At 36.1% G+C, this 12,095-nt stretch overlaps 1 protein-coding gene across 50 annotated transcripts in view; it reads left to right on the forward strand.

The window, feature by feature from the left end:
• The first annotated feature begins 634 nt into the window (after positions 1 to 634).
• Positions 635 to 12,095, forward strand: part of LOC18440105 (FAD/NAD(P)-binding oxidoreductase family protein) — a 95,462-nt gene continuing 84,001 nt past the window's right edge. For 41 of the 50 annotated variants that reach the window (XR_016058147.1, XR_016058144.1, XR_016058148.1 and 38 more), the window contains exon 1: positions 635 to 932. Coding sequence is in view for 5 of the 50 variants with exons in the window: in XM_020670884.2 (XP_020526543.1) it covers positions 696 to 932 (237 nt within the window). In the remaining 45 variants the exon portion in view is untranslated. The remainder of the gene's footprint in view (positions 933 to 12,095) is intronic. The other 9 variants (XR_016058159.1, XM_088870327.1, XM_088870334.1 and 6 more) reach the window with 1 other exon arrangement.

A 12,095-nucleotide genomic window follows, 5' to 3' on the forward strand; every position in this document is an offset into this window, starting at 1 on the left:
ATATTTTTAGGAATTTTTTTTGTGATTTTTATAAATTTTTAAAGCTAAAACCATCAATCCGGGTCACTGATCCACCGATTCGACACGGTTTTTGAAGTGGTCGATCCGGTTCACCAATCCATTTTCTTAAACCTTGATTTAGAGAGAGAAAAAGAGATAAAATGATATTGTAAAGAGAGGTGAGTTAGAAAGAGAAAGGCATGGTTAGATATAAAGGAATCATCAAGATATCAATACATGATTAGAGAAATTACCTAACAAAGATTGGATTCAAATCACATGTAATGGTCTAACAACCAATAATTTGAATATCAATTTACGCTTTATAAAACGTATTTCCCTGATGGATTGGAGCAAATGTGGATTCTAGCTTTCTTATTAATCTAATGAAATTTTTTTACTACATGTGACTGAGGCTTTCACTTAGTTAAACTTTTGACATTAGACAATAATCCGAATATTCATTCGAGCTAATAATTGTCTGGGTACTTTAGTCGGAGTATATGACCTTTTAGCCTTTGTTAGGCCGGGCCGTAATCGATACGGTCCTAGCCTTTGGATTCGACACCGGAGCCTTTTAGCCTTTGTTAATCCCCTAAATAAAGGCAGGGTACATACGCACATTTCGAACGCCAGGGACGAGGGGACCGGGGGAACGGGAAAACAGTGAGGCGTAAGAAGCGAACTCTGAAAAAATGGCGGTCAGAACCTTGCCATTTTTGGCGTTTCCTAAATTTACAAGAAACTCATCTTTTCCAGACACTGTTAAACTCCGCGGACGTCCACTTTCCTCTAAATCTGGATTTTCAGGTCTCGTCTCTCAAAATAAATTTGGGGACGCCGATAAAATTGGTGGAGATTCAGGGTTTCTCAGATGGATAAAGAGAAGAAGACGGTTCAGTGATGCCTCATTCATTTGCTGCGCTCAAGAGGTTTTATTCTCTCCATTCTCTGCCATTTATACTTCATATTTCTTGGACAGAGAGCTTCTTTCTTCCCCCTTTCCTTTCTCTGTTTTATTTAACTTGGCAATGGCTACCTCCAATTACAACTACACTTTGAAAGAAAAGATTTTCCCATTGATTCCGAGTGTCTTGTCATTGGTTTAAGTGTGTATACAGTTTGCAGGGTTTTGCAACCAAACTATAGCCGTTGCCATTCCGTCCCTCTCCTAGGACAATGTCCCTCTCCTAGGACAATGGCTATAGTTTGTATACACTTTGCTTTTTCTTTCCGAAAGCGTTAAATTGGCGATGGCTACCTCCAATTACAACTACAATTTGCAGGGTTTTGCCTTTGCGTTTTTGGAATAGATTTAGTCCTTTCTTCTTCAGGTGAATTATCAAGTTTTATCTGTAAAAATACATGACCATGAATTTTTCCATGTATGTATGGTCAATGATCTCTGCCTATGTGCATTTGCCCACACAGGCCACTAAAAATTGTGATTTCTACGAGGCTATTTGTTGTAAATGGTTTGAATCTATTCTCAAGCTTATAGTCGATTTTGAGGGTCATATCGTAATGTGTCTATCTCTCCTCCTGAAAACTGGTATCATGGTTGCTCGACGCCTTGAGCTATAGTTTTGTGGCAACTATATTTACAGGCTCTTAGTGTGGTTTGCTTTTTACATGAAAATGGCCATATTAGATGATCGGGTTTCATGTTGGTAAAATGTGATTGGATGGGTTTGGATGTGTTAACACGTATGGCTATGAGGCCTCATGTGATTTAGCCTACAATTATGGGCGTGGAGGAATCTCATTATCCATAATTATCTCCAACGTTTATATGGCCCAACGTTCATATGGATGCATTGGATGAATATCCCTGAGATCAAGGAAGACTTTTCCCAGAGATCCGTTGGAGAAATATAACTGTTAGCCCTTCTTCTTCCTATAAAAATGGGAAGCCAGAGAGAGGAAGATACAACAAGAAAAAGGTGTACACTTCTCTCTCTCTCTAAAAGTAAAGAGATCTAAAATCCGGGCTATGTGATCACCAGCCTCACGGCATCCCTCCTCTCTGATCTCGGGTTTGGTCTCATCCACGCTCCATCAATTTTTTACTAACACTGGTATCAGAGCAGTCTAGGTTCCATCTTCCCTTTATCGTTTATTCTTTTATTTAATGATGGAGCTTATATGATTTGTTGTTCTACATGTACATCTTACAATCTATGCCCAATTTTTTTTTTTGTATAAATCATGCTCCAGTATATCACCCGCTGCTATCTTATCTTGGTTCACAGTGTTAATGAAAGGATAAGTATCGTGCCCTCCCTTTGTGTTAATCAATTCCAAATCACTTCTATCGCAATTGTGCATACTCATCATATAGCTTGTTATAGGAACATGTCTGTTACCTTCACCTTTAATCTGTTTTCGCTGATCCCTCCGACCCGTTTTGTGCGAGCACTCATCCCTCTCACACAACTCACCGCAGAGTTGCCTTTTCCCAATACGTGTGCAGCCGTCTAATGTTCGGTGAAATCTCATCTGAATTCAATATTGCGTCCAATTCAATTCTGCAATTCAAAAAACCCATATTTTAGAATTGCTGAAAGGAAAAAGTTTATATAAGGATGCTACCTTATAATGTAGAAATGCGGATGCCCCTCAAAAATCCATTGAAAAAGTTAGTTTTAATGTTGAAAAACCCTTTGACTAATCATCTCGACCTCGAGAGATATGACTATGAAAAATAAAAAGATTTTAAGTCTCAGAAATAGTGCATTTTACAACATTTTATCTACACCGTCCATTTTCAAGATTTTCATATGTTTATAGGTGTATTTGATTTTAACCATTTTTGAAATTTAAAATTTTATAATTAGATATAAAAATAGATTTTGAGACAATCCTAAGAACATTTTTACCTAAAAAATATATACCATGATAAAATTTGAAGGTGCACCTTACCTCTACACCTACGGATGCATCCGTATGCCAACTGCACCTTGCTGAAAACCATATTTCCACTTGTAATTTTGCTCCATCAATTTTTTGCTGAAAATCGTTGCTTTTGTTTTTGGTTTTACTGATCAGCTCATGTTTATCTCAAAGAGTAGAGCTTTGGGTTGTTGGGTTACTCTTGTTTTTTTTTATTTCGAAAGGTTGAGTCTTGTTTACTCTTCCAATTTTTTTTTGGCGGCATTTTTTTATTTTATTCTTTTACAGAGATTTTTTGAGAGAGAAGAAAAGAGGTGCACTTTTGTCCATAGAGAGAGAGGAGAGAGAAAAAAAATGAAAAAAAGTGCACTGTGTCCAATACGTGAAAACTGGACTTGAAATGCAAGCCTTGGCCCATTCCACGTCTTCAAATAATTCCTCAGCATCTCTCCCTCCGTTTGCTTTCTCTCTAAGGACGGCTGCTGATTGCCCCAATTACGGAGGAGACATTTGTTCCTCCATTCACTCTCTCTCTCTCTAAGAATGGTTGCGGATTTCCTTAAAGGCAACCGAGACATTTGCAATTCTCTCCTTCGTTTTTTTTTTCTAAACACCTCCGAATCGCTTTCTCTCTCTAATATTTTTTTTTTCACAAAAAAATAAATAAATATTTGGTTATTTTTTTTTGGTGGGCAATTTGGTGGGTATTAATTTTATTGTACCATCTATTTACTTCTCTATTTTTATATTCCTCACACGTACTTGATGTTGCTCATGCACCCCAAATAAATAAAAATACAAGGGAATTTAAATTATGTTTGATAATTGTAGTGCTTACTCATTGATTTGAAGCTTGTCTATTTCATCAAATTTTTTTTAAGGCATCACTTAATAACTGATAGTATTTATGAAATAATTGCATCTCTCTCTGTACATGCATTGACCACATAACAAATATTTTGGTGGCTTATTTAGCTTCTTTAGAACTTAGAAAGTATTAGGTTGCTCACACATAACTTTGCAAATGACCAGTAGAATTGTAATGGCTGAACTTTCTATAGTTGAAAAATTGAATGGAAACAATTTTGGCATGTGGAAGAGAAAGATGGAATATCTCCTCATCCAAGATAGAATAATATATGTACTAAGAGAAGATCCATGAGTGGTTGGTGATAAACCAGTTGAAGAAGAAAAGAAAAAGTTAGAAATATTTTTAGAAGATGACCTCATAGCAAAAACTTCTATGTTAACTTCTATGTAAGATGACCTTATTAAGATTTTCGAACATTATGAAACATCTAAGAAAATGTTGGAGGCAATAAAAACTAAATATGACTTAACCTCTGAAACGAACCTCCAATGCTATTAGAGCAATATAACTCATTTAAAATGAAGGAGGGAACATGTAAACAAGATGCTTGTTATGGCTAAGGACTTAGCCATTGCTGGGAATGAAGTCCCCGAGCGCATGCAAGTTTCCACTATCTTAAATAGCCTTCCAACTTCATTAAGTAAGGTAACAATTACACTTGGGTAGAATTTAAAATCTCTTACATTAGGAGACCTACCTATGCAACTAGCCTTAGAGCAGGAATACATGAACAAAGATAAAAAGAGTGAGCTCATGTTTGCTCAAGGATCTCCCAAATTTAGCCAATCTAAGCATAACAATCAGAAATTTCAAGGGAAGCTTAATAAGAGTAACAATAGGTTAAAAAAACAGAGGAATTAAGCCTTACAACCAAGAAACTAAACAAGGACCGCCACAATGCTTCTTATGTGGTCAGCTTGGTCACTTCAAGAACCTCTGCCTACAGAATAGAAACCCGCAAAATTCAAAGAGTAGTAGAAATGGAAGCAAGAGGGGTGAAGTTGTCTGTGTGGTTTCTGAGTGCCTGATGGCAGACCACGACATCAAAGGATGGTGGGTAGATTCAGGCTCTAATCGGCATATTGCAACTACAAAAGGCCTCTTTGAGGACTTCAAAAAATAAAAGTTGGGGAGAAATGCATCTACATGGGAAACAACGCCTATTCTGACGTATTAGGTGTAAGAACTTGTAGGTTTTATGTAGGGACAATCGACCTTGTATTAACTGATGTATATTTTGTTCTTTGTATGAGACGAAATATTGTATCAGTCCCCTTGTTCATTAGAAAGGGCTTTGAAGTCCACTTCTGATCATTGACAGTATCAATCGGAAAGCGTGGACAAATTTATGTTTGGGGATACTTGGTTGATGACCACAACTTAATCTTTCTTCATGTAAATGAGAAAGCTGATAATAAAATTTCAACTTATTCTGGTCATGTTGATTGTGTAATGGTTATTGATGCATATACTTGGCATCTTAGGCTTGGCCACAAAGGAAAAGACAAAATAAATAGGTTAATAAAGAAAAGTCTTATTCCAAATCTAAATAATGTAGAATTTCCAACCTGTCATCACTGTTTTTCAGGAAAAATGACTAGGAAATCATTCAATAAAGGGGAGAGAGCTAATGAGTTATTCAATGTGGCCCACTCAGACATTTGTGGACCCCTCAACGTTAAAACAGAGGGATGTCATACTTCATCACTTTTATTGATGATTTTTCTAGATTTGGATATGTTTATCTAATCTACCATAAATCAGAAGCTTTAGAAAAATTTAAAATATATCAAAAGGAAGTAGAAAACCAATTGGGTAGGAACATCAAAGTTCTTAGAACTGATAGGGGACACCCAAAACTTTAAATACTTATTGTCAAGAATATGGTATTAAAAGACATACCACTATGCCTTATACGCGTCAACAAAATGGAAGAGCTGGAAGGCGTAATAGAACTCTCTTAGAAATGACTAGATCCATGATGGCTCATGCGAATCTACCCAAGACCTTTTGGGGAGAAGCAATAAGCACATGCATGTATTCTTAATAGGGTTCCAACTAAGGCAATAGACTCTACCCCTTATGAACTATGGACAGGTAAAAAACCTGATCTATCCAACTTAAAGAAGTGGGGTCGACTGCCTATTTTCTAATTCCATATCAACATAGAAATAAGTTAGAAAACAAAACTTTAATTTGTAATTTTGTAGGATACCCTGAAGGATCAAAGAGATATCAATTTTATCATAAAGATAAGAGACTCATTGAAAGCAGAGATGCTGAGTTCTTAGAAGATTTTATTGAAGAAAACATACCTGTAGTGGATAATGATAATCCGCTTAATATCATAAATGACTTAGAACCTCTACTTATAGTGGATATGGATAGCCCTGATCAACATGATGATATTGAAGTACCCACACACCCAATGTTAAGCGGTCAAAAGAGGTTTAGAGCTCCTCCATCATACCTTGATGATTTCTATGTCTATATGAATGAGGAGATAAATAATTTTATTGACCTAGATGAAACCCTTTTGACTTCAAGAATCTCTAGAATGGTTTAATGCCATGAGAGAAGAATTAGATTCTATTGAAAAAATAAGGTTTGGGATCTATGTGATTTGCCATCAGATAGGAAACTTATAGGTTCTAAATGGGTACCCAAAGACAGGGAGTCGACTATGTTAGTAGCAATTTAAAGCTAGGTTAGTAGCAAAGTGTTTTACCCAAAGAAAGGGAGTCGACTATGTCGACAATTATTCTCAGTTGCAACGTTTATTTCCATTAGAATAATTTTGGCAATCGTTGCATACTATGTCGACAATTATTCCCAATTACCAAATGGATGTAAAGACTGCATTCTTGAATGGTGAATTGAAGGAAACCATCTACATGAAACAATCTGAGAGCTTCATAATTAAAGGCCAAAAAAATAAAGTATACAAATTAAATAAGTCTTTTTATGGTTTAAAACAATCTTCAAGACAATGGTACTTAACATTTTATGATGCCATCCTACAGATGGGATATGAAGTAAATAGGTTGGACCATTGTGTGTATATCTTGAAGAGTGGGAGTGAATTCACTATACTCTCATTATATGTAGATGACATCCTAATAGCTGGAAATGACTTAGAAATGATTGATAAGACTAAGTCATGGCTTTCTTCTCGGTTTTCGATGAAAGATATGGGAGAAGCTTCTTATATCCTAGGCATAAAAATAACTAGAGACAAAATAAAAAATATTGTGCTTGAGGTAAGAGAAATATCTTGACTCTGTTCTCCAAAGATTTCAAATGGAAAATTGTAAACCATTGTCTACTCTTGATGAAAAGGGAATAAAGTTGTCTAGGAAGGATAGCCCATTAGAAGGACAAGAAAAGCCTAACGTTCCTACGCACAAGCTATTGGTAGCTTGGTATATGCAGTAAGATGTACAAGACCAGATTTGAGTTATGCTGTAGGACTTGTTAGTAGATATCAAAGTAAGACATAACTCATTGGAAAGCAGTAAAAAGAATTCTAAGGCACATAAAGGGAACAAAGCATCTAAAATTGTGTTTTCAAGCAGATAAACTTGAATTTATAGGATATTCAGGTGTAGATTTTGCTGGGGATAAGGACGATAGTAAGTCCACCTCAAGGCATGTTTTCCTCTTTGGTGAGGCAGCTATTTCTTGGTCTAGCAAGAAACAAGGGTTTATAGCTAGATACACACAGGAAGCAAAATACATTGCATGTAGCACTGCTTGTACTTTTGCCGTCTGGATAGAGCGCTTCATAGATGACTTGAAGCTGCAAATAATTGACGAACCGATTCAAATATTTTGTGATAATCAAGCTGCAAGTAAATTAATTCAAAATGAGCAAATAGCTCCAAAGAAGACATATAAATGTCCAGTACCACTATATTCAGGATGTAGTTGAGAAAGGTGAAGTAACTGTTAGTTACTTGCCGCCATCAAATATGATCGCTGATCCATTAACAAAAGGTCTAAGTGTTGAACTACTGTCTAAACACACTAGCTTAATGGGACTTAAAAATGTTTAAGTCAGTCAGTTGTCATGAGTGACAAATTCGCATTAGCGTGTAAATCCTCATGATGGACATTTGTCATGTGAGGCATATCTGCAAAAGCATGAAAAAAACCTCATGACAAGATATTTCCTTAAAGGTCATACTCAAAAGTGGGAGTATGCATGTGACTTATTATGTTCGGCCGTCATAGCCAAGTAGGAGATGCTAACACATATGGCTATGAGGCCTCACATTCTACAATTGTGGATTTGGAAGAATCTCATTATCCATAATTATCTCCAACGTTCGTATGACCCAACGTTCATATAGATGCGTTGGATGAATATCCTTAAGATCAGGGAAGACCTTTTCTCAGAGACCCGTTGGAGAAATATAACTGTTAGTCTTTTTTCTCCCTATAAAAATGGGAAGCTAGAGAGAGAAAGACAACAAGAAAAAGGTGTACAGTTCTCCTCTCTCTCTCTAAAAGTGAAGGGATCTAAAATCCGGGCTCTGCGATCACCAGCCTCACGGTATCCCTCCTCTATGATCTCGGGTTTGGTCTCATCCACGCTTCATCAATTTTTTACTAACAGGATGTTCCTTGGATGTTTCTTATTTAGAGCTCCATTCCTCTCAGTTATGTGACCCGCCTAGAGTTATGGCCTGAGGAACACATTAACATGCCCATTTAAGTCTGGCAGCCATATCTTTAGTTTACTTTAGGATTTCCATGATGCCTTCTTTAGAGATCTATCTATAGAAAATGAGACTTCGACTTGTTATCAACAAGTTTTGAACAATCTCAAATTCAAAGATAATGTGGGTACATGATGTACTTTACCAATTAGATAATGAACAGTCTTTTGTTTCGTGTAACTTTAGAGCACAAGTATGTTACCTTGAGGGATGAACAATGTTTCAAAAAGTGGACCGCCTAGGGCCTAGGCGGCCGCCTAGGCGGTCCAAAAGGCCTGGGTGCATCGCCCAGCCCTAAGCACCCAAATTAGGCGGGTATCCTCGGGTGCCCTCTTGAACCCGCCTAGGGCCTGCGCTACTCCTAGGGGCAGAAATGTCGCTCGTTGAGGCCATTTTTGGTCATTTTGGATCATTGTTTTTAATATTAAAGGTGCAAAATTGTGGGTTTTAGGGTTTCAAATGAACTTAAAACCCATTAGAGGCTATTTTAGAGAGAGAAAAATCCAAAAACAAAAAATATTTTTTATTGGGCCGCTCAGGTTCTAGGCGACCTTTTGGGCTCCCGCCTAGGCGTTGGGCGGCCTGGACCCCCCTGATCACCTAGGTACCGCCTAACGCTTTTTGAAACACTGGGGATGAAATAAGAAATAATACATGTGTGAGGTCGAACTATTGTAGACTTGTTACACTCCTTTCACATAATTCAATCTTATCGAATATATATATCCAAAATAGGGTAAGGTGAGAAATGTTACTTGAGAACCCACTATAGTTGTTGGAAATGTTTGTGATTCCGAATCCTTTTTGGAATCGCGTGTATCAGAAGTTTCAGAATCTAGGAATCACTGTTCGTATAATTCAGATTTGAGAAAAATGATTCTCACTATTTTGGAATCGCAATTAAAAAAATTAAGAATTGTGTTTCCTATTTGCAAGAATCGATGTCCCTTCATGTTGGAATCGCGTTTCATACCTATATGGAATCACACATGACCCCACTTGTTTTGGTGGTTGCTGTAATCGTGATTCGATTAGATTGGAATCGTAATTCCTAAAAATTTGGAATCATGAATCCTAAAATTTTCGAATCGTTGTTCCCATCAACTTGGAATCAACATTTTTACAATTCCGGAATCATGATTCTCTCCATATTGGAATCAAGATTCTCCCCTTACTAAAATTGCGAACCAATTCCCTCCAGTATATGAGAGAAGTATTCAGAAAATATATAAATTTACCCATTACAACAAGATTGAATTTTGGTCTGTATATACTTAGTCCAAGAATTCAAGTACTAATGTCAACCTTTATGATATCTTTGTGGACACTCCCATACAATGGACTCGGTCTACTGATAACCTTATTATGCCTACAAGGTCTGAAGCTAGTCTACGACATACAAGGAGTGGGAACAAGGGCGAGCTCCCTTTATCTCCGTTCCTTGAATTATAAAATAAGTACATGACATAGTAATTCTTCTTTGTTAAATGTAGTTTTGAGTCTTTTGACTTTTGAAAATTGAGTTATTCAATTTTTAGTCAATTTTTCTGATATTTAATGATTTATTTAACCTAAAACACTACAAAGGCACTTCGCTCATATCCTTATTATCTTCTTATTCTACTTAAAGAAAAACACTATTCTTGAAGAAATGACTGTGCCGATCATATGTTAAACATTATTACATTTGTAGTTTAATACTACCTACACCATTTACCAAACATTATTAAATTTGAAGTAACATTTTTTTTAGTATTATTATTCTTGGTAAGACTTCTTAAAAAGTAACATGGAATGAAGCATGAAATTAGTAAATAAGAAAATACAAAATTTAAATATTAACCATATTTTAAATTTTGATTTTATTGCCGTGCAACAACTTCAAATTCTCTCATGCTCTTATACATGTCGTGCTCACTCATGATTGAGCACTCATCGGAGGGTTTCTGCTCTCCTTATGCTCACATTACTTTCATGTTACACATTATTTAGTTGAACACTTGAAATTTCTATTCTCACATTACTTTCATGTTATATTATTTAGTTGAAGACTTGAAGTTCCTATTATCGTATTAGTTTCATGTTATATTGTTTAGTTCAAGAATTGAAACTCATATTCTCACATTACTTTCATGTTATATTATTTAGTTGAACACTTGAAGTTCTTATTTTCACCTTACTTTCATGTTATATTATTTAGTTGAAGACTTGAAGTTCCTATTCTCACATTACTTTTATGTTATATTATTTAGTTGAAGACTTGTAGTTCCTATTCTCGCATTACTTTCATGTTATATTAATTAGTTCAAGAATTGAAGTTCCTATTCTCACGTTACTTTCATGTTATATTATTTAGTTCAAGACTTGAAATAAAGATTGAACGCATTTAACATGGGAAACAAGATGCAACTTTTAGAAATATTAAAACTATTGAAGTTTAGTTTGAACACATTTAATGAGGGAGACGAAATGTAACCCATTACAATTAAAAAAACTTGTTAGTGTTAAGTAAAATTTGAGAAAATTTAATTTTTAGAAAACATATTATTATTTTTATTTCAAAAAACACTATTAAAATTCGTCAATCTCCTCGACTGTGTTCGCATGGTCATATCGAATAGTCATGTGCATGGGATAAGAGTGAATTTATGTTAGAGGATTGTTGTGCAGCAAGGAATCGCATTGTTTTGTAGCAAGGAATAACAATGTCTACGATATAGAAACTTGATTCCAAACAACATGGATTCGCAATTCCAAAAAAATTGGAATCAACGTTTCTCACAAGCAGAATCACATTCTTGTGTAGCTAAGAATCATAAAGTCCTCGATATAGAATCTTGATTCTGGCAATCCAGGAATCGAGATTCCTAAACCAGGTGGAATCGCGTTCCGCAAAAAATGGAAACGTGATTCCTTTCTTTTAGAATTGACTTTCGTCAGGAGAAACGCTCAATCGAGATTCTGAAACGGAATTGCTACCCTCATAGACGATTCGGGTAACTATAGAACCCACTTATAGGTTATAGCCAATGCATGAGCTAATTATGAAAGTGTGTCAGGAATAGCAAACAGGAAGCTTGTTGTTGTAGTTGTGGAAATAGAGGAACTCTCTTTTGATCTAGAATCATTAGTGGTTGGTGAATGAGGAATTGGTTCTATCGCTACAGCTCATTGAGCTCCACCACACAGGACCAGCCGCATGCCTGTGGACAATATCAATAGATATGGGTATTGTGGCCAGGTGTTTCTGTGATAAAAAAACAGCACATGTTCTGACACTACACTGTGGTGTGACCTATCTTCTTGCATTTTTGACACTACATCTTTGTTGCAATCATACCTTTGATGGTACTGCCTATATTGAAACATAAAACAAGCTTACAGCTTGCCTAAGCTGAGCTGAAATGCGTAGCTCCTAACCTAGGAGAGGGACAGAGTGTCATCAAGCTTTGGTAACGGTTTCGGGAAGAAAAAGCAAATAAATCTGCATGTAGCCTCATAAAGAGAAATGGAAGAGTTCATGGTCATGCATGTAAGGGTGCTATCTTGACTGCATCATTGGGGTAACCATGTACCATAGTATTATTCGCACTTCACACTCCAAATATATA

Source organism: Amborella trichopoda, chromosome 6 (assembly GCF_054954075.1).
Source record: "Amborella trichopoda isolate Santa Cruz 75 chromosome 6, AtrichopodaSantaCruz75HAP2 v2.0, whole genome shotgun sequence".
In the NCBI taxonomy this organism is placed as follows: Eukaryota; Viridiplantae; Streptophyta; class Magnoliopsida; order Amborellales; family Amborellaceae; genus Amborella; species Amborella trichopoda.